General features: G+C 39.0%; 1 protein-coding gene across 1 annotated transcript; it reads right to left on the bottom strand.

The window, feature by feature from the left end:
• Positions 1-21,936: 21,936 nt before the first annotated feature.
• On the bottom strand, positions 21,937-22,983 carry LOC116141169 (disease resistance response protein 206-like). The gene is made up of 2 exons (XM_031426699.1): positions 22,486-22,983; positions 21,937-22,022 (listed from the first exon to the last, which is right to left on the bottom strand). The coding sequence occupies exons 1-2, from the start codon at positions 22,955-22,957 to the stop codon at positions 21,937-21,939; spliced, it is 558 nt and encodes a 185-aa protein (XP_031282559.1). The 5' UTR covers positions 22,958-22,983.
• Positions 22,984-23,476: the final 493 nt, after the last annotated feature.

Genomic DNA, 23,476 nt, shown 5'->3' with positions numbered 1-23,476 from the left:
AGGGTATAACTTTATAGCAGTACAATCATCGATCTATGACAAATAAGGTATGCTCCTCATTAGACGTGAACATCAAAATCTAATTATACTCGAATAGACATCCATAAAACTTAACAGCTTGTGCTTGGAAGTAGCATCAACGAGCTAATAAATTCTTGGCAGACGGAAACTATCTTTTGGGCAGGCTTTGTTGAGATCCATGAAATCAACATAAGTTCGCCACTTACCGTTGGGTTTTTTCACCAAAACAGGATTAATGACTGAACTAGGCTAATGAGCTTCCTGAATGAACTTGATTGAGAGGAGCTTATCTACCTCAACCTTAAGAATTGCATAGCGCTCTAGGTCCATAGCTCTTCTCTTTTTGGCAAATTGGTTTGAATTAACTATCAATGTTAAGTGCGTGATATATAACATTCGGGCAAATCTATATCATGTCAGCACGAGTCCATACAAAAACATCTATATTCTGTTTGAGGAAGCTCTTTAAATCAAGTGCGAGTTGAGAGCTGAGATTGCTTTCGATTCTTGGTACATGAGTTGGCTTACTCTAGTCGACATAAACCTTAGATAAAGTCTCAACTGGCCCATATGGGAATACTCCTCTTGAACAAGAGGATCAATACTATCTTCCACTAGACCAAGCTGTAGTGTAACGCCCCACTTGAGGTACGTAGTTGTTGTTTCTTCCTTTGCTCTTATTTGAGTTGGCTTTTGGTAATATTGTTTGATTGAGTGTTGTGTTGAGTACTTGCCCTGAAATTGGTTGAAAATAGAAGAAGTTTAGTATNAATGCATATAAGAAAGATTCTAGGCATGAGCCATCCATATGCATATGTTTATTTGAATAATCACCTAAGAAAGAAATATGAGAAATGAGAAAGAAACACTCTAAGAATAGAGATAAAGAAAAGAACTAATTCTCTTAGAATAGGAGAAAGAAAGAGTTAGCACTAGAGAAGTGCTAAAGAAGAGAAAAGAGAATAGGTTGTATGATGGGGAGCCCGTGAGTGTAGAAATTAACCACATGTAACCGCCATGAGAGGGCGGTATCCGCCATGAGAGAGCAGAATGAGAATGAGAAAAAGAATTCGTATAGTCGTGAGAATACATGTGGGTGGGGGCTATACCCGAGAGAGAGTACACTCACATGACTAAGGGTTCCAAATCCATGCATCAACTAAGACCGATTGGTGAAGAATAAGAAAGAATAAGAAAACATGAGAAAAGAATAGAAAGAAAAGAAAAGAAAAGAGAGAAATGCATTGTGATGATTAGTGCATATGCATCCCATCCATGCATGTTAGTATGATATTCTCCATGGGTGATGAGAATAGAAAGAAAAGAAAAGAGAGAAATGCATTGTGATGATTAGTGCATATGCATCCCATCCATGCATGTTAGGATGATATTCTCCATGCGTGATAAGAATAGAAAGAAAGAAAAGAATCGTGAGAGCTTGAAGTAGAGTAAGAAAAGAATTGAAGAGTAATACACGGGGACTATGGAATAAAAGATTTACTTAATGAGCATCTTTGTGCTCACCCCGTTGTTTTCTATGTTTTTACAGGTCATAGGTGAGGACATGGTCGGATGGACGTTCGCAAGCGGGGAGACTTGGCTGCACTGTCCACTGTTTTGAGAGTTTTCTTGTACAAATGATATTGTACTTTGTAAAGAATGTATATATTAAGTAAAGAAATTTTTTTTCGGGCCCAACTATTTTGATAAGTATACTTGTCTTATTATTAATATATTTAATGATTATGATAGTAGAAAGAAGTTGTTACACTGTAAGAGAGCATAGAGCGCAAGAAGGTGATAGAAAAGACTCGAACAAAGCTGTGGGAAAAGTAAAAAAGGGACAGAAGGGTGAAAGACACAGAGCTCAAGATAGCTCATGGGCAGATCACTTCGCTGACAGAGCAGATGAAACAATTAAACTATGAGGTGGAAAGGAAAACTGCTTATTGGGCGTTGAAAGTCATTCACAGCTTGCGATCGAACAACCCAAATCTAGACATTTCTAACCTCCTTGAAGAATATAAAGTAACTCTTTCATCAATGCAATCTGCTGAAGAGCAAGAAGATCAAGAATCCATCCAAGAGGAAGATGAACAAGAAACAGGAATCCCTAATGATCAAGCAATCGATTTGAGGTCGTAATAATCGAAGTCAGGGATTTGATGCTCAAGCAAATGATCGACCTCTTTTTGTCTGTTCCCAAAAAGCCCTTTTTATTCCTTCTACTTTCTTTGTAGCTCTTTGGTTGTCCATGTACATATTTTTGAAATATATAAATAGAATTTTGACCAATTGGATAGACTTTTATAGCTTAAGTACTTCATAAAACAAAATATAGCTCTTTTGATCGCAAAACTTGTAAAACATTGTAAATTATAAGATCATTAAAATTTGAGATTATGACACAAGTAATTCTTGCAAAAGAAGTGGGATAATCTTATTCATGACATTTACAAGTAAAATAGATCACATAAGCTATACAAGAGTTGAAATTACTGATAATAAGAGCATAGATACTCAACATTCTAAGCTTATGGTGCTCAGAACCATTAAGCCTTTTAAGATAATATGTCCCAGGTCATATCACTTTAGCGACATAATATGGGTCTTCCTAGTTAGGTCCTATACCGCCGCACTTTGTTCTTTTGTACTAAGAAGGACTTCTTTTAGAAACCAGGTCGCCAACTTGAAAGTTCTCTCTCCTGACTTTTGAAGTTGAAGAATCTTTTTGCTCGCTGCTGGTTGGAAGCTATGCTTAACCGAGCTTTATTGCGGTGTTCTTCAACTAAGTCTAGACTTGCGTGTATAAGTGCTTTATTGTTTGTCATTGTAAAATTCTCTCGGAAGTGAACCAGTTTCTACTTCCACTAGGACCATTGCCTCGCAGCTATATCCAACGAGAAAGGTGTTTCTAAAGTAGAGGTCCTCGCAGTTGTCTATATGGCCCAAAGAACTTTTGGGAGATCGTCGGCCTGATTGCTTTGGTTGCGCCAAGCTTGGCTTTAAATGGGCTTAATAGTTTTGTGACAACTTTAACTGGACCATTGCTTGCCGGTCTTGCTACTAAGGGAAATTTTTAGTGAATCCCTAGCTTTCTCAAAAACACTTGAATTCTCATTATGAACGTTTCCTTATCCAAGATGAGTGTATAAGGAATTTATAGCGATAGGCATGTTCTAAAGACAAAAGTCTTTGAGTTTTTTAGTGGTGATTATGGCTAAAGGTTTGCTTCGACCCACGTAGTGAAATATCCCACTGTGACCACAATATTTTTACACCACCTTAACCGGTTGGCATAGGACTGATGAGATCAATTCCCCACACAGTGAATGGCCAAGGACTGGTCATCATTGTCAACTGGTAGGAAGAAGAAGCTCGCGGAATGTTCGCAAATCTCTGGCACTTGTCATGCTTCTTATAAAGTTATAAGTTCTTCAGGAAGTAGGGGTCAATAATATCCTAGACAGATAATTTTATTAGCAAGAGCTCGTGTAGACAGTGTGATTACCACTTGTCACACTTTTTCACAAAGTTATAAGTATCTCTCATGATCATAGTTGTTTCATCTGTTACACATCAGAGGAGGGGAGTGCTAAAAACCCTTGCTGATACAAACTGATCTCTGATGAGAATGTAACGAGCAGCTCTAGTCTGCAAAAGTCTTGCCCGATCTTGCTATTGGAAAAATTCCTTCTTTTAGATATTGAATGATTAGAGTCATCCAACACAAGGATTTAGTTGCAGCCACTGCCTGGTCGAGTGAGTTAATGCTAGAAAACTTTGATGTATTTGATTGGGATATATCTGACGCATCGAAGTTCAGCGATGAAGCTATATTGGTAAAGCATCCGTGATTAAATTATATTCTCGGATTTGCTTGATGTGTAATGCTTGAAGGGCTTGAGTGGGCCTTGACTTTCTTCAAGTAACTAATCATATTCTCTTTTTTAACTTGATACTCTTCCAAAATCTGATTAACACCAGCTGGGAATTGTTATTGATGTCGATCTATCCGATCCCATTTCTCTTGCTAGTCGCAAGACAAGCAAATAACGTTTCATACTCGTCTCATTATTTGTAGCTTTTGTAAGTAAACGGTCCCATATACGCAGCGGAAACAAAATATAACTCAGGGATCGTTTCATGAGCCAAGATCAAGGGGTATAATTTTACAATTCATATTAATAAAATCTGCAGAAAAATAAATCTAAGTTTAAAGAAAACAAACGCACGTTGGAGGCTCTCCAAATTTGTCGATGAATGCTTTGCTACCGATCCAAGTGTAGGATCGAACCTGCGTAGTCCACACGAAGACAATCTCAAAAGAACCTAAGAGGGATTTGCTAGATCCTCTTTGGCTTCAAGATTAAGAAGAAAAACAAATCAATTGAAATTGATTTTAGGCCTAGAATGTTCTGCCGTGGGAGTGATTGAGAGGGCTGCTGTGGTGTTTTTCATTTCTAAAAGAAATCAATTAATTTTATTAATTAACACACACATTTTCTTTTATAGTTAATCAATTTGCCCTAATCCCATACGGAATAGGCTTGGGCTCCAACCCAAACGCCCCATGTTGCCAAACACTCCCAATTTAATATTTTATTTTTCCATCATTATCTTAATTAAAATCAATTAATATATAGATATATTAACATTTAACAATAATGATAACATATATTTAAATGTGTGAACACACATTTAAACGTAATTTCACTTATTAATTTTCTAACAAATTAAATAAAGGCTACGATCTCAGCAAATTTAATCGCACTGTGAAATTACCAAAATACCCTTTCACCTTAAAAGACGAAAACCCATTTTTCTTCTGGATCTTAAATGTCTCTATGTGTGTGACTATAGGCTCCTCATCATATCGGCAGTGTATAGTATCGCAATTAACACCAATTAATCGTCTCACTAAACACAAACCAAGATTGGCCCCTAGCAAGGCATCATGGCACCGATAGATTGATTCAGCAAAGTAGTACCTGTCAATGATATGGTTACCGTGCAATTCGATCCTTTCATCATATGTTATCTCGACGAGACGAAGGCATGAAATAGTGTCAACCCGGTTACTCTCGATATTATGCATTCAGTTTTGGACCAATGACCCGTATTATAAACTGGATAGAGCAACAACTCAATCTTACTGTAGCCACAGTTTTAGTGTCATTGCTATATACTGAATTGCGCCGTGAGATAACTTCTTCCGTACCCGAGAGTGAGAATCCTTTCAATCCACCATGTCTTGATACACTCCTTGATGCAGCCAATCACCACCATATTGACAGCTCTGAAAAGAATTGCGTTAGGCTAGTGTCAAACTGCACCAATCGGTGCACAAGGCGCTCTTGTGATCTCAAGTCTAAGGATCACATACACCACCATTTGTTAGAGGATTATTCCATAGAAACTGGGGTTACCTCCACATGGAATCCTCTGGTGGGTCAGTCCAGTGAACTGCTGCGGTGTAATCGCCTACAGCAAGCACCCATGTGTTGCCAGTTGTCACCAAACACCTTGACAAGTGAGATCAGTCACTGCCTTTCGATAGGGTCTCAACACTATGATAGTCTTACCGTATTATGGTGCCCTTACTTCAGAATAATACTGGGGCTAGGACGTTTCTAGAATGGCCACTATATGTGCTCATAGGGTTCTCACTATCAAGATTTGAAATGCTTGATACCCTGTCACGGTTCTACCATTCTAAGGACCTATATCAATACATATGCAATAATAATGATTTACGCGATATAGAATAAAATGCCTTTATTGATTAATGAACTTATTACAAAGAGTCAATTCTACAATAATTGATGGCTCTAGGGCATCTACTCTAACAGCTTTGAATCCGAACCTAAGGGCTCCGTAAATGCGAGTTCCCTTAGGACTAATGAGTAGAAGACCAACTTTGACTCTTCTTCTGTTAGAAGACCCATTAACATAAAGACTCCAAGTGACAAGTTTCAAACAGTTCTTGGATGACTTCATTAGTTGGCTATTTGGGTTCTTGATTTGGCTAATAAGAGAACTCTGATAAAAATCAGTGACAATTGTCCTTTAATAGCTGCTCGATTTATATGCAGATTGAACAACTTAGTTCACAGCCCGCCGCTGAGCAATTTACCCGAGGCTTCTGGCTTTTAGAGGACTTGTCTAAGTAGATAGTTAGTCAATACATGAATAGTGTGGGCATGGAAGTAAGGTCGCAACTTTCTAGAAGCGATTAGTAAGGCATAAGCTAATCATTCCATTTCTAGATACCTGATTCAACGTCTAGTAATCGTTTGCTCATGTAATACACTGGCCACTGAATTATATCCTCTTCCTGAATAGAGAGCTGTGTGACCTTGTACCGAGAGACATAAATAGAGAAAAAAATTTCCTTAGGAAGAGGCTTGGACAGAAGAGGGGTTTCTAAGATGCTCTTTTATGCTCTAGAAGGCTTGTTCACACTAGAGTCCATTCAAATCTCTTATTGGCTCTGATTATTGAAAAATGGCAAACAACAATCTGTTGCTCTTGATATGAGTGACTGAGAGCCGTTATTCTCTAATTCAAGCTCAAACTTGTTTGCGATTGACGGGACTTTCATATCTAGAAGAGCTTGGATCTCTCGGGGTTGACTTCAATTCCTTGGGGTTAACTATATACCCCAGGAATTTTCTTGAAGATACTCCGAATGAACAACTGAAGAGGGTTAAGTTTCATTATATCCTTCGGAGTATATTAAACATTTCTGCGAGGTTAGCTATGTGATCTGAAGCAACATGTGACTTGACCAGCGTTCCATTGACATAGAACTCCATTGATTTTCCAATCTGCTTGGAAAATATATGGTTAACCAAATGTTGGTTAGGTCGCCCCATCATTTTTCAGACCGAAGGGTATAACTTTATAGCAGTACAATCATCGATCTATGACAAATAAGGTATGCTCCTCATTAGACGTGAACATCAAAATCTAATTATACTCGAATGACATCCATAAAACTTAAAGCTTGTGCTTGGAAAGTGCACAACGAGCTAATAAATTCTTGGCAGACGGAAACTATCTTTTGGCAGGCTTTGTGAGATCATGAAATCAAAATAAGTTCGCCATTACCGTTGGGTTTTTTCACCAACAGGATTAATGACTGAACTAGGCTAATGAGCTTCCTGAATGAACTTGATTGAGAGGAGCTTATCTACCTCAACCTTAAGAATTGCATAGCGCTTTAGGTCCATAGCTCTTCTCTTTTGGCAAATTGGTTTGAATTAACTATCAATGTTAAGTGCGTGAATATAACATTCGGGCAAATCTATATCATGTCAGCACGAGTCATACAAAAAAAAACATCATATTCTGTTTGAGGAAGCTCTTTAAATCAAGTGCGAGTTGAGAGCTGGATTGCTTTCGATTCTTGGTACATGAGTTGGCTTACTCTAGTCGACATAAACCTTAGATAAAGTCTCAACTGGCCCATATGGGAATACTCCTCTTGAACAAGAGGATCAATACTATCTTCCACTAGACCAAGCTGTAGTGTAACGCCCCACTTGAGGTAAGTAGTTGTTGTTTCTTCCTTTGCTCTTATTGAGTGGCTTTTGGTAATATTGTTTGATTGAGTGTGTGTTGAGTACTTGCCCTGAAATTGGTTGAAAATAGAAGAAGTTTAGTATTCAGTCTTCGCCGGGGCGAAAAAGAATCTTCGCCACGGCGAAGAGGTGTGAATCCACGGGGAAGCTGCTGGACAGTTTCGCAGCGGCGACAGAAGTTTCCTCGCCGCGGCGACAGGCCGATTAAAATGTTTGTTAAGTTTTAGATATTTTCTCTCCTAAGGGTTATTTGACCATTCTACCCCCAATTAGCAGGAAAAGTGGGGAGTAAAATGTAAGGATTTTTCATGGAGAATATGTTGATAGGGGGTGTTTGTAATGAATCAAAGGATATAGATAGAATCCCAAAGAAGAGTAAGGGCAAAATGGGAATGCTTGGGTATAAATTTATTAAAAGGAATTAAGAGGTAGCAAACCCTTATTCTTCTTCTCAAACGCAACTCTTTCTCTTGCTTCCTCTCAACTTCTCTTTCTTTTGATCAAGGAGTTTCAAAGGGCTTTTGGAGTGATTTGGGGTAGAAAATCAACCTAAGGCTTCCTAAGGTAAGGATTCCTATTTGATTGTGAAACTTTGTGAGTTTTAGTATATATTGAAGTTTGAGGGTTTTTGTTCTTTGGTTAAGAGTAGAGAAAAAGTCAAGCAAACCAAGTGAAAGGAAGAGTTGGTGAAGTCTCTCCATAACAAAGTAAGTAAATCCCAACCTAAGTTGAGATTTAGAATTTTCTTGATTAGGGTTTTGCTAGCAATGATGTATGTATGTGATTATACATGTGATATGCCATGTATGGAGGCTTAATAGAGATTTCTATGCTTTGTGATTGTTTATACCTTTCAAATATAGAAATGAGTTGTGGTTGAAAGGTAGTTTGAGATGGAATTGAAGGGGTATTGTGGAACCCTTTTTGGAAGTGTCTTTCTTTGGCAGGTTTTGTGGCTATGTGAGGGGGTTTCTCCCCATTTTGGATGGTTAGAGAAAGATTTAGAATCATTGCTATAGTAGAGTTTTATGATGCACTTGAGTTGTTTGATGAAAAGCCTAGTAGAGGTTTGAGTATGAGTAGTGAACCTAATTTTTGCAACATTGCATGTTGGCATTTCATAAGTGCATTAGTGGAGATGAACCATCCATAGGCACTAATTTGCATTGAGAAGTGACCTAAGAAAGAGTAGGAAACTTTGTGTATGCAATTACTCTATGAGTAGAGAACTTGGTGGATGCAACTACTCTAAGGGTAGAGAGAATGAAAAATGCTAGAATAGAGTGAATTAGAAGAGTAGTAGAGATGGGTTGATGCTTTGTGATCATCACCCAACAGTTATGGGAGTCGGGTTGATGCTTTGTGATCACCACCCGAATAGCCCTTAGAGATGGGGCATGCTTTGTGATCGTCATCCAATAAGTAGTAGAAACGGGTGGATGCTTTGTGATCCCCACCCGGTTAGTCATTAGAGAAAGGGGTGATGCTTTGTGATCATCATCCGACATTTATTAGAGGTGGGTTGATGCTTTGTGTGTTAGTAAACGGTCCCGTATACACAGCGAAAACAAAAAAAAAATATAACAGGATCGTTTACATGAGCCAAGATCAAGGGTTAGATTTTACAATTTATATTAAATAAAAATCTGCATAAATATTCAACATGAATTAAGAGAAACAAACGCACGTTGAAGGCTCCTCCAAATTTGTCGAAGAACGTTTTGCTACCGATCCAAGGTAGGATCGAACCTGCGTAGTCCACACGAAGACAATCTTAAAAGAACCAAAGAGGGATTTGCTAGATCCTCTTTGGCTTCAAGATTAAGAAGAAAAGAAAAATCAATTGAATTGATTTTTAGCACACAAAAGTTACTGCGCGTGGGAGTGTATTATCAAAGAGGGGCTGCTGTGTGTATTTTGGTTTACAAAGAAAAACTCTTAATTAAAACACACACACTTTCCTTTTATATTTAAAAAACATTTGCCCTAATCCCATACGGAATAGGCTTGGACTCCAAACCAAACGCCCATATTGCCAAACACTCCCAATTTGATTTATTTAATTTCTATCATTATCTCAATTAAAATCAATTAATATATATTTAAATATATATAATATATATATATATATATATATATATATATTAACATTTAACAATAATGATAATATATTTAAATATGTGCGAACACATATTAAACGTAATTTCACTTATTTAATTTTTCTAACAAATTAAATAAAGGCTACGACCTCAGCAAATTTAATTGCACTGTAAAATTACACAAAATACCCTTTCGCTTAAAAGACGAAAACGCCCTTTCTTCTTCTGCATCTTAAATTGTTTCTATGTGTGTGACCCTTAAGTCCTCATCATATCGGCAGTGTACAGTATTGCGATTAACACCAATTAATCGTCTCACTAATACACAGACCAAGATTGGCCCCTAGCAAGGCATCATGGCCACCCGATAGATTCGGATTCAGCAAAGTAGTACCGTCAACGATATGGTTACCGTGCAATTCGATCCTTTCATCATACGTTATCTCGACGAGACGAAGGCATAGAAGTAGTGTCAACCTTCGGTTACTCTCGATATTATTTATTCAGTTTCTGGACCAATGACCCGTATTATAAAATGGATAGAGCAACAACTCAATCTTACTGTAGCCACAGTTTTAGTGTCATTGCCATATACTGAATTGCGCCGTGAGATAACTTTCTCCCGTACCCGGGAGTGATAAATCCTCTGTCAATCCACCATAGTCTTGATACACTCCTTGATGCAGCCAATCACTACCGTATTGACAACTCTGAAAAGAACTGCGTTAGGCTAGTGTCAAACTACACCAATCGGTGCACAAGGCGCTCCGGTAATCTCAAGTCTAAGGATCACATGCACCACCATTCGTTAGAGGATTTGTTCCATAGACACTGGGGTTACCATCCATATGGAATCCTGTGGTGGTAGAACTTCATCGAGTTCTATTTTTCTCACTAGTACTTCTTAGAAAATATTCCTTTTCTAGGAAGACACCAGATCGGGCAACACAAAATTTTGCGCTCTTCTGGGTGGTAGAAATAGTATCCTTTGGTCTCCTTTGGATACCCCACAAATATACATTTACAGGATTTTAGGCCCAGCTTGTTCGAAGTCAATTTCTTAACATAAGCTTTGCAACCCCAAATCTCTTAGATAAGACAAGTTGGGCTTTCGCCCACTCCATAGCTCATATGGAGTCTTATCTACAGACTTTGACGGCACATGGTTCAAAACGTGAGTCGCATCTCTAGGGTATAACCCTAGAACGATGCAGGTAAATCACTAAAACTCATCATGGACCTAACCATGTCAAGTAAGGTCCTATTCTCCTTTCTGACACTCCATTGTGTGGGGGTATAAGGAGGGGTGAGTTGTGATACTATCCCAATTCCTTCAGGTACTCTGAAAACCCTGAGCTTAAGTATTCACCCTCGATCCGACCGAAGAGCTTTAATATTTTGCCCAACATATTCTGTACTTCATTCTGAATTCCTTGAATTTATCAAAGGCTTCAGATTTATGTTCATAAGGTAGACATAACCATATCTACTGAAATCATCAGTAAATGTGATGAAGTATGGATATCCACACTCTGGCTTCAACTGTAGTGGACCACATACATCATATGGATGATGCCTAACAGTTCAGTAGCCCTTTCACTTTGTCCTGTGAAAGGAGACTTGGTCATCTTGCCTAAAAGGCATGACTCGCATACCTCAAATGACTGAAAGTCAAAAGGGGCCAAAACTCCATCCCTTTGAAGTTTTGCAATGTGAGTCTTAAACATGACACAATCTACAATGCCAGAGATATGTTTGGTTTTGATCGCTAGTTAGCTTTCTGGTTTCAATATTGAGAATATCTTATTGTTTAAATCAAGAACATATAATCCATTATATAAACCTTGCAATTCCAAATAGAATACCATTCAAAAATAAAGGACAACAATCCATTAGATATCTCAAAATGATACCCCATATTATCAAAGCGGATACGAAATAATATTTCTAGAAATAGAAGGTACATGATAACAATTATGTAGTTCCAATAATAAGCCCGTAGGGAAAGATAAACAATAAGTCCCTACAGCCAATGCAGCCACGTGCTCCATTTCCAACTCATAGGTCCACCTCTCCCTTGGCGAGCACTCTACTCTGCCTTAGACCCTGCACTAGTACAAATGTGAGTACCACATCCTGTGTCAATGACCCAAGATGTTGAGGGAGAGAAGTTAATCTCAATCATAAAAATACCTGAAGTCGTAGCCTCTAACTTCTTCTTGCTTGCGAGGAAAGCCTTGCAGGGTTTCCTCCAGTGGCCAGGCTTGCACAAAAAGAAGCAGACTACCTTACCCTTCCCATGCCACTCTCAGGCCCAAGAGCAACCTGTCCTTTGGGTTGGGCTTGGGTTTGGCCTTGGCCTTACCCTTGCCGTAACCTTTGGTTTACTGGCAGCAACCAGCAAAACAGGCTTGGACTTTTTCAAGTCCTGCTCTGCAGTCCTAAGCATGTTCAGAAGCTCTGACAGGGTTTTCTCCATCGTGTTCATATTGAAATCATATGAACGGAGCATAAGAGTCAGGCAAGGATTGCAGAATTAAATCCATTTGTAATTCTGCATCCAAGCCACATCCCAAAGTCTCAAGCCTCTCTATGTGCTCGATCATCTTGAGCACATGAGGACCAACTGGGCTCCCTCAGTCAGACGACTCCAAACAGTGCTTTCGACACTTGTACCTCTCATGTCGAGCATTTGTTTCATAAAGCTCCTTGAGATGTAGAATAATGGAAGAAGCATCCATATTCTCATGCTGCTTTTGCAGCATAGGTGTCATCGATGCTAACATCAAGCATTGAACGCTATCAGCATCATCAAGGAACTTTTGATAAGTATCCTACTTCCTGAGTGGCATCAGGATCAGGCTCACGCCATGTATGGCTTTTCAAGGATATACAATTTCTTTTCTGACTTGAGTATAATCAGAAGATTACGATACCAGTCTGAGAAATTGGATCCATCCAACCTATTTCTTTCTCGATTATCGGTCGCAGGTCATAATGCTCATTTTGGTGAATTACAATTGCAGAAAAATATAAAGTTAATATAAAGTTCATTGTTGTTTAATATGGTCTTTTATTAACGATGCTCCCACTATTTACTCAAGCCAATAGCCCTCACTATTAACTCGGGAAAGCCCGTTGACTTTCCTAATGGACCGAGATCCCATCCTTCCCATTTCAAACCTTCGCTTTGGCGAACAAGCCAAAATGAGTTGATTAGGTAGGCCAACAAACTTAATCCACACCAGTTGATGGCTTCCACTATCAACCACAAATGTGAGAAAGCCAACAAGCCAATCACACAATCCAATGGCTAACCATTTTCTCAAGTGTGATTCTCAGTATCAGTAGGTGGACCATACATGTCACCACGTACACATAATATGTGTACTGCTCTACTATGCCTATGACGCGTTTACAACCTTCGCTTTGGCGAACAAGCAAAACCGTCATTTTAAGTTGACCCATCACCATTAGGAAAACTCCAATGTATTTTAACCTCCCATTGGTAGAAGTGTACCTTCGCTTTGGCGAACAAGGTTTCGACGAACAGTGGTTTGATTAAAACCATGGTGATGGAAAGCTTACGTGACTTAATATAATTCAGTTGAGGGGTTTGTTTTTAATGTCTCATCAGATTATTATCTTGTTAGAATGACATTGTTTGGCATGTTATCAAACATTCAACCTTAGCAGCATTCTAAACAAAAATAAACGTGCCGGTACATGGCCCAACTAAAACCGATTTCCTCGAGCCTAGAGGAATCGGTGGGTCACCTAGGGGTCCTGTAATAAACATCTTGAGTCTTCAAGTATGGTGCCTGTCCTTTGCTTCGTCTTCAAGTACATTACAAAAACTATCGTTCTAAATTTACAATAAATAATTATAAAAATTCTTTACATCAATAAATTTAGAAACCTCGATTTACATTCGAGGGGAATTAGATGAGAAGAGAATGTACATCGAGAAGAGGAGAAAGGTAGGACACGCAGGCCTATTTAATAAAATACAACCATACATACCCAAAAAATATTTAAAACATTCACCCTTAGGTTAAGGCTCATGTACCGGGCACCATGCAATATACAAACAAGTACAAGCATACATTTCAAAAACAATCAATTTCTGAAATTGTGGGTTAATTACAATTTACCCCTTGATAATTTGCAGATTCACAGTTTGGTCTAAAAGTTTTGAAACTTTGCATTTTACCCCCTGCACACTTGGAAGTGCGCTCGCTGCAGCGATGAGTTAGATCGCCGCGGCGTGCATGGTTTTGGTACAGCGCACGTCGAAGGACGATCGCCGCGGCGATGGGTTTATATCGCCGCGGCGAGCGCTGTTTCATACAGCGCTCGTCCAAAGGACGATCGCGCGGCAATGAGTTATATCGCCGCGGCGACGACGATCGCTGCGGCAATGGATTACATCGCCGCGGCGACGACGATCGCTGCGGCGATGGATTATATCGCGCGCGCGAGCGTACACAGATCTGTAGCTCGGATCTGTTCATACAGCAACCAAAAACACTCTAACCAGATTTTGCAATCAATCAAACACATTGATCTCAACAAAAATCCATCATGCATAAACCAAACCAGCAGATCATCAACAAATTAAATTAATCGATTAATCAGTTTTTAAAAACATATTTCAAGACAGATTTACGCAGATTCAATATGGCAACATATTATCATCAATACATGTTATCAACCATACACATAAAAATTGTAAAATCAGTACCCTAGGCTCTGATACCACTGTTAGTAAACGGTCCCGTATACGCAGCGGAAACAAAAAAATAATATAACAGGATCGTTTACATGAGCCAAGATCAAGGGTATGATTTACAATTTAATTAAATAAAATCTGCATAAATATTCAACATGAGTTAAGAGAAACAAACGCACGTTGAAGGCTCCTCCAAATTTGTCGACGAACGTTTTGCTACCGATCCAAGTGTAGGATCGAACCTGCGTAGTCCACACGAAGACAATCTTAAAAGAACCAAAGAGGGATTGCTAGATCCTCTTTGGCTTCAAGATTAAGAAGAAAAGAAAAATCAATTGAATTGATTTTTGGCACACAAAAGTTACTGCCGTGGGAGTGTATATCAAAGAGGGGCTGCTGTGTGTATTTGGTTTTACAAAGAAAAACTCTTAATTAAAATCACACACACTTTTCCTTTTATATTTAAAAACAATTTGCCCTAATCCCATACGGAATAGGCTTGGACTCCAACCCAAACGCCCCCATATTGCCAAACACTCCCAATTTGATTTATTTTAATTTCTATCATTATCTCAATAAAATCAATTAATATAAATTTAAATATATATATATATATATATATATATTATATAATATATATATATTAACATTTAACAATAATGATAATATATTTAAATATGTGCGAAACATATTTAAACGTAATTTCACTTATTTATTTTCTAACAATTAAATAAAGGCTACGACCTCAGCAAATTAATTGCACTGTGAAATTACCAAAATACCCTTTCGCCTTAAAAGACGAAAACGCCCATCTTCTTCTTGCATCTTAAATTGTCTCTTAGTGTGACCCTCAGGCTCTCATTATATCGGCAGTGTACAGTATTGCGATTAACACCAATTAATCGTTCACTAATATATAGACCAAGATTGGCCCCTAGCAAGGCATCATGGCCACCCGATAGATTCGGATTCAGCAAAGTAGCTACCTGTCAACGATATGGTTACCGTGCAATTCGATCCTTTCATCATACGTTATCTCGACGAGACGAAGGCATAGAAGTAGTGTCAACCTTCGGGACTCTCGATATTATTTATTCAGTTTCTGGACAATGACCCGTATTAAAACTGGATAGAGCAACAACTCAATCCCACTGTGACCACAGTTTTAGTGTCATTGCCATATACTGAATTGCGCCGTGAGATAACTTTCTCCCGTACCGGGAGTGATAAATCCTCTGTCAATCCACATAGTCTTGATACACTCCTTGATGCAGCAATCACCACCGTATTGACAACTTGAAAAGAACTGCGTTAGGCTAGTGTCAAACTACACTAATCGGTGCACAAGGCGCTCCGTAATCTCAAGTCTAAGGATCACATGCACCACCATTCGTTAGAGGATTTGTTCCATAGACACTGGGGTTACCATCCATATGGAATCCTCTGGTGGGTCAGTCAGTGAACTTGCTGTGGTGTAATCGCTACAACAAACACCCATGTGTTACACCAGGTTGTCACCAAACAACCTTGACAAGTGAGATCAGTCACTGCCTTTCGACAGGGTCGTTCAACACTATGATAGCCTTATCGTATTATCTGTGCCCTTAGTTCAGAATAATACTTGGGCTACGGACGTTTCTAGAATGGCCACCATATGTGCTCATAGGGTTCTCACTATCAAGATTTGAAACACTTGATACCCTCGTCACGGCCTACCATTCTAAGGACATATATCAATACATATTGCAATAATAAGATTTACGCGATATAGAATAAAATGCCTTTTATTGATTAATGAACATTGTTACAAAGAGTCATTCTACAATAATTGATTGGCTTAGGCATCTACTCAACATTTTGATCATCACCCGACAGTGATTAGAGACGGGTTAATGCTTGGTGATCGTTACCAAAAGTTATGAGAAACGGGTAGGTGCTAGGGGTCTCCACCGATAGTTACGACAAAAGAGTAGGTGCTTCGTGATCCCCACTCGGTAGTCACTAAGAATGGGTTGGTACTGTGTGAATTCCACCCGATAGTCATGGAGAGTGAGATGGTACTGTGTGAACGCCATCCGGCCGTACCTCCGGTAAGATGAGGCCATGACGTTCAGTAGAAATAGAAATAGTATAAGGAAAGAATTAAGTGTAATACATACGGGGACAGACAGATAGAGGGTTTTACTTACTGAGCATATTTGTGCTCACCCCTATTTTCCTTTGTGGATGCAGGATCTAGGTTTTGATGCAGTCGGAGGGGCGTCGGCAAGCGAGGAGCAATAGCTACACTGTTTCCCTGTTTTGTCTTTTAAAATGGCATTTTTGGAATGACGTTCTTGTGTATAAAAGACATATGACTTATAATGAAAAGAAGTTTTGGGCCCAATTTTCTATTGTTTATGCATGCATTGTATAGTTTTTAGCAGTTGTTACATGTAGTTCGATCCTACTGATTGCCATTGCTTGTTTAAGAATACCTACATGCTTCCCTTTCCCTTTCCCTTTGCATGCCATCTGCACTGCTCTAACATAACAGTCACGAGATTTACGCTGAGATCCCTTGACTTCCTCACACCCTGTCAGAGTGAGAAACTTCATCTTTAGATGGTAAATGGAGGTGACATCCTTGAAATCCTGTAGTAGAGGTTGTCACAAGATGCCATTAAAAGTTGATGGACAATCCACCAGTAGAAATTCTGTCATTTTGGTCATTTCGAGGTTTTGTCTCAAAGTGATAGGAAGTGAAATTGTTCCTCTAGGAATCAGATGATCTCTTGTAAACCAATACAGAGGAATGGAGATAGGCTTCAAATCTGTCTTTTCTAATTGCATTTCCTCGAAAGCTCACTGAAACAAGATATTCACGACGCTTCCATTGTCCACTAACATCCTGTGGACTTCGCACCTTCCTATTTCAGCTGCATGACCAGTGCATCCTCATGAGGATGATGTAGTCGTATCGCATCTTTTTTTAAAAAGGTAATCTTTTCTTCTCTGCGCACCTTACTAGGTCGTGGCTAGATTTAGGACATTTAAGGGCTTATGCCGAGCCTTTCAAGCATACTTCTCCTGAGTACTTTGAAAGTTCTTAGCAATATGCAGTCCTACAAAGATAGTCCTTACTAGATGGAGACCCTTGCGACCTAAACGCTTCTTTCCATCACCCTTTTGATCCTTCTCTCTAGTGGGAGTTAGACCATCAACATACTCCTTGAAGTACCTTTTTTGAATGAGGTCTTCAATTGCCTACTTAAGAGCTCGACACTCATTGGTATGGTGCCCATTATCCTAATGGTAATAGTAATATTTTTTGCTGTTTCTTGTAGATGTGGGTTTTTTCATGGGCTCTGGCTCTGTAAACATATTAGCTTCTTCTGACTTATCCAAAATAGCTGAAACTGATGCATTAAGCGAAGTAAATAGATCTCAGTCACGATCACGACAGGGAACTTAGGCATAGGATTTCTTGGGCTCAAACCGTTGTTTCTTTCCTAATCTTTGATCGTCATTAGGCCATTTACGATTAGATCTTCTACTACTCTCCCCTGATTTTTCTCCCTCCAACTGGGAGCGCTGATTAAAGGCTTGGGGTCGTGGGGACCTAAAGTTGTCACTGAACTTTCTATTCTTAGATATTTTTTTGTAAGGTTGAAGAAGTGAGTGAGAGAAATATTGTCCTTAGATTGTAGTTTCTTCCATAGGTCAGTTTGCAGGCGAACTCCAACAATAATTAGAGTTTGAACTGAATCTTCAGGTATATTAGCCACCTTATTCAGTTCCCTGTGAAATATGTCAATGTAGGACTAGAGAGATACATTCTTCTCCTGTCATATGTTGTTGAGATAGCTTAACGGCATTGAGAACTTCCTATTGGATTGGAAGTGTCTAAAAAATAACAAACTCATCTACTGCCACGAGTTGATAAACCTTGGTGGTAGCAATTGAACCAATGTTTAGCATGGGAAGTCAGAGTCATTTCTAAGCAGTAACACTTCACCAAGTTGGAAACTTGGTGAAGCTCCATGAGGTCGTTAAACTCATAGAGATGATCTTGCGAATCCGAATTCCCATCGAATGCTCTTATCTCGGGCATTCTAAATCTTAATGGGAGAGGAGCAGTCAAAACTATTGAAGAAAAGGGAGACACCTCAACGACCTGCCCCTGCTCATTTTGTTGAGCTCTAAGTTGATCCAGAGCTCGTTGTAACTCTTCTATTTGAGGAAGTGGAGCCCTCTGGGGATCACTTTTCGCAATGTAGGTACATTCCCTATGATTGCAATCAAGGAAGGACTGTAGGTCAGAATCTTCCCTGCCTTGGCCAGAGCCTTCGACGTGCCTTGACACATGCTATCTAAAGCCCTGTGAAGGCACTGAATGGCTTGGGGAGTTCTCCCTATCTTCGTGGTGGTCAGAACTGACCCACAGACAATGGATATTTCCCTCGCGGCGATGGTCAGGACCATCATTCTGGCGATGGTAGGAATCTCCCTGCCAAGCACTCTTATGGGGGTGCCTTTCCGATGTGGCATGAGATGGCTCACAGTGCGACATATTGCCAAGTCACAAAGCTACATGTATTCTCTTTGTCTCGCGACCATTATTCCCTAGCCCTTTAGAGCCTTTCAGCCCATGATTAGCCACTTGCTTTCCCTTTTCTTTGCGCACTATAGTGTGCGCGGTATGAGCTTTTGCTCGTTTCCACGCTTTAGCATGACCTACAAGTGTTTTTAGAGATGGTACCACCTTATTAGTATTGGGTGGCATAACCTGATCCAGACGATCTAATCTTTGGTTCATCATTTGAAGGGTGTTGTTAAACCTTTTCAAATAATCTATGATAGCCGGATCTGGCTGAGAAGCTGAGAGGTTACCCATCGTAGTACTTTTGGGAGGTGAAGTTACTTCGGGAGGAGTAATCTCCTAAACTCGGGAGGTCTCCTTGTTGTTGGTGATAGCGCGATCGGTTTCAAGACCTCGAGCTATAAGTTTACTAGTAAAACTGATTGATCAATTAAAAATACTGGATGAAGAGCTGATGTGAAATCTTGCCCTCCTTCTAGCGCGAAACTGTTGATGCGTGATTTTGACACTAACGACCTCGCATGTGCAAAGTGCTAAGAGAGTCTTAGAAATTACACGTGATTAATTTGAGTGAATATAAGGTTATAACAAAGTGCAAAGACTGAATAATAAATAAGACAGTGGGACTTTTATAGTGATTTAGATTCTTAAAGCGATTCCTACATCCATTGTTGTATTTTATATAAGTGTTCCTGGTTATTAGCCAAATTACAAGAGATCGTGAACAGCAAACAGAAGTACAAGGATTGTGTATTCAGAGAGAAATATTAAGCCAGTCTCTTTCCCGTGTGTTGTCTTTGCTATTTGTGATTATGAAAATCAGAGATCCTAATTTTGTGAAAGGGAGTCCTTTATTTATAGCTGTTGAATTCAAGGTAATGATTACAAGTCTACAAGTGGGTAGGTGCTGTACAAGTCCTTCCTTATGTCCTATTGGTTGATAACTTAAGAGATGTCCTCAAATTATCTGGGGCTTGGACAGGTGTGCAGATCTCATTTATTTACAGACAAAACTTGAATCTGTTGGGTTGGTGACAATCATATTCTCTCTGTCTTAGGGCAACATGGCAGATTCTAGATGGTGCAAAGTTTCCTGAACTCTAATTGGTGCTTATTGATGTGAGCTTACTTCAACTTTGATTTTTAGGCATAACATTCTCTAAAATGTATAACAATTTTTTTTCTTTTTTTTTAATTATAAAACTAAGAAGAACAACAAGATTGCTAAGAAAACTTGCAAGGACATCTTGATTTTCTAACACTACCTGTAGAGAGCGCCCAAACCACTTATCACTTCTGTTGTCACACCACTTTCTGGAGTCCCTACATAACAAAAAAACCTTGTCATTTCAAATTTTAACTAAAATGATTCGTTCAGTTGTTGAAGTTACGAAATTCAATAGAAATACCTGGAAAAAATGAGATTTAAGTTGTGAAGAGAGAGCTTCGAAGAGTGGTTCTTGGAGAAATATATAGTTGAAAGAAAAGAAACGGGCGTTACAAGATTTTGAAGGTTTAGGAGATGAAGGCAAATAATGTGTCTTCAAAACGCTCCATGAGAGCATTATGCTTCGCATGGCTTTCACACTCTCACTGACTTTGAACCTTTGGTTATGTTTCTTTCTTTTTTAACTATCAATACACAGAAGATAGAGAGATAAGCTATCTGTGTATAGTGCTAATAAATTTTCAGCCTTTGTTAGGATCCCACATCGGGATCTCACACCCACCAAGTGTAGTACTTAAGCCTAGAGGTTCTTCCACCTATCTTGTCGGTCTTTTGGGTTAGGCTCTCCCTTGGGCTTAAGTTCTAACATTGGTGCTTTCGTTGAGAGTTGGGTTACAGAAAAGGCTACCTATAGGCTAGATTAAGGTGTAGTGTGCTTTCCTTGGGGAAAGGAGGGGGGGGGGGGGGGGGGGGGGGGGGGGGGGGGGGGGTGGGGGTCGATCGAATAACTGATAGGTGAGTGAAGCTATCCAAAGGGAGAAAGGGCTACCGTCAGGTCAGTATTGATAGAGTGAAAGCCGTCGTGGACGTTAGCTCTTGAAAGGGGTGCAATGTTAAGATCCCACATCGGGGTCTCACACCCACCAAGTGTGGTACTTAAGCATAGGGGCTCTTCCATCTATCAGACCGGTCTTTTGGGTTATGCTCTCTCTTGGGCTTAAGTTCTAACAACCTTTTATCTTCTTCCCAAAATTACCTACTTTCACCCATACCATTCAAGGATAAGATAACCCCATTAAGGATGTTAAGTCGGTTTCCAAGTTGATGTTTGAGTGGTTTGTCGTTCATGGCTTAAAATATCTACCTACAAGCCGTCCGTTAATAAAGAAACCCTCCAGTTGTAACGGTTAGTAATAGTTGGAAAAAAAACGACAAGCCGACATGTTTTATATGTTCAATGGGAAAATCACCTAGGACCCACCCAAGGTTTAAAGAAAAATCAATCATTACCAAACGTTTCAAAAACTAACACTAAGCTACCCATCCGTTAATAAAACAGTTTAGTTATGCCTGGAGAATGCAGAGTTTCTTATCTATTGGTCACTGCTTAACCAAAAAAACTAATTTTTTTGTTTTCAATTGTGTTTGATTACAAACATTAGTGTAATGCTAGTTAACATTAAACTTAATTTTGGATCATGATCTGGTTCACCGATCACAGAGGGGAAACCAAAGCTAATCCAAGGGTGCTCTGGTTGATATTAACACATCAGCCTCTGCATTATTGCGTCTACAATTAAACATCAATTTCATGGAGAATGATGTAAAACAAATTAAAAGTATCATAGACGAAACATATATAAAAGCAAAGGGCTAAAAATGGATAAATAATGATGAAGCTCTTATAGAAAGTACAAAAGTTTTACCAAGTTGAAAAGAATTATTCGACAACCATTAAACCTTTACCATTACCAACACTCGTACAAGTTAATAGTAATACGTAGCCGAAAGTAAAATTCTCCATCAAAGCCATCAGTCATCAAAGTGGCAATTCCTCTCAGCCATGAGGAACTCAGCAGTTCCTCCAATAACTGAAATATCCTTTCTTGGTGGAAATTCATCTCTGATAATATTCTTGGCGGAGAGTCTGGAGACCCAATAATTATATATACGTACGCAGTAAATAAGAAAGTTAAGGCGCTAGATATACCAAATTCCCAATATTTAAGGTTTTCTTTTCTTTTCTTTATCTCCACGTAATACTGATAGAGACACAATTCAGAGAAAAAAGAACAACTCAAATTTCGTTAATTTGCGAATTGAAGCCAATACAGTATTTTTATCCTTATGTTTGATCATGGTTTATTTGAAATATTATTTACATAACTCCACAGCGTGAAACATGAAAAACTTGTATTAAAAAGGGCAAAACAATCACCAGCATTATATAAACTGATATTAACGCGGACCCTAAATAAACTTCCCCTCAAACGCATCAGTCATGAAAGTGGCAATACCTCTAGCCATGAAGAAGTCACCAGTTCCTCCAATCACTGGAATATCCCTAGTCTTTTCCAAGAATGGATCAGCCCCAGCTAAGGTTATGCTACCCTTGTGCCCTGTAGAATTGAACGTAAAAGAGAAACCAAACCAAGTATTAAAGGTGTGTTTCCCGTCATATAAATATAGCCCTTGTGCACGTCCAACTGGGGTTGAATGCAGATTGTTGTCTAAGGTAATAGGGTTATCGAACACAATTATGTCGCCAAAATGGGTTGGTTCGGCTAAGATAGTCTTGTTGCCCCAAGCCGGTGCAGCTACAATTGCTGAAGTTGCATTCTTCGCGTTCTGTCCATTGTAAAGTATGTCATGAAAGTAGACCACAAGCGTTTTACAAGGCTCGCGTGATATCTTTTTCTGAGTGGCTGCAGAGGTAGAGATGACCAACAGGAGACAGAAGAGAAGTGAAATGAGTTTGGTAGATCCCATTTCTTGTTTTCAGCTAACTATGTGATAGATATGCAAGAAATGTATGCTTCGAGAATGTGGGGTTTCAATATATTTATAGTGTTCTGAAGTGAGTGGATTTCCACCATTCCTTGTTAATCTCCTAGACCGGGTCACTTCTTATCCTACCAACTCTATGGAAATGGAGTTGAATAATTTAAGTTGCAGAATTATCTAATGCAAGTGGAGCCAATTAGGAAAACGTCAACATCCCTTCTCAATCCTCTTTGTCAGAATGGTGGCAAGAATTAGTATAAGTAGCTTGCACATTTTTTGTAAATGACACAATAGATAAATATAAAGAGTGAAGGGTTGACATTCACGTGAGTCAACATTAATGAGAAACACTTCTTCCTGTATTTTTATTAGAATAACTATTTTATTCTATATTGCATATTAATTCAATTAGAATTTCTTCTTTAATTCATATATTATTTACAACATATACATGTACTGTATATGATAGGTTTTTCAAGTGTGAATGTACTTAAAAAGTGTTAC

This window comes from Pistacia vera, unplaced genomic scaffold (assembly GCF_008641045.1).
Source record: "Pistacia vera cultivar Batoury unplaced genomic scaffold, PisVer_v2 Contig393, whole genome shotgun sequence".
In the NCBI taxonomy this organism is placed as follows: domain Eukaryota; kingdom Viridiplantae; phylum Streptophyta; class Magnoliopsida; order Sapindales; family Anacardiaceae; genus Pistacia; species Pistacia vera.
The sequence above is the reverse complement of the archived record's forward strand: the minus strand, read 5'-3'. Positions and strand labels throughout refer to the sequence as shown.

Bases quoted from the DNA above. Each gene is read 5' to 3' on its own strand.
- LOC116141169 (XM_031426699.1), bottom strand. From the start codon at position 22,957: ATGGGATCTACCAAACTCATTTCACTTCTCTTCTGTCTCCTGTTGGTC. The intron at 22,023-22,485 runs GTATTGCCACTT...CATGGCTGAGAG, and splicing joins TGACTTCTTCATGGCTAGAG to GAATTGCCACTTTGATGACT.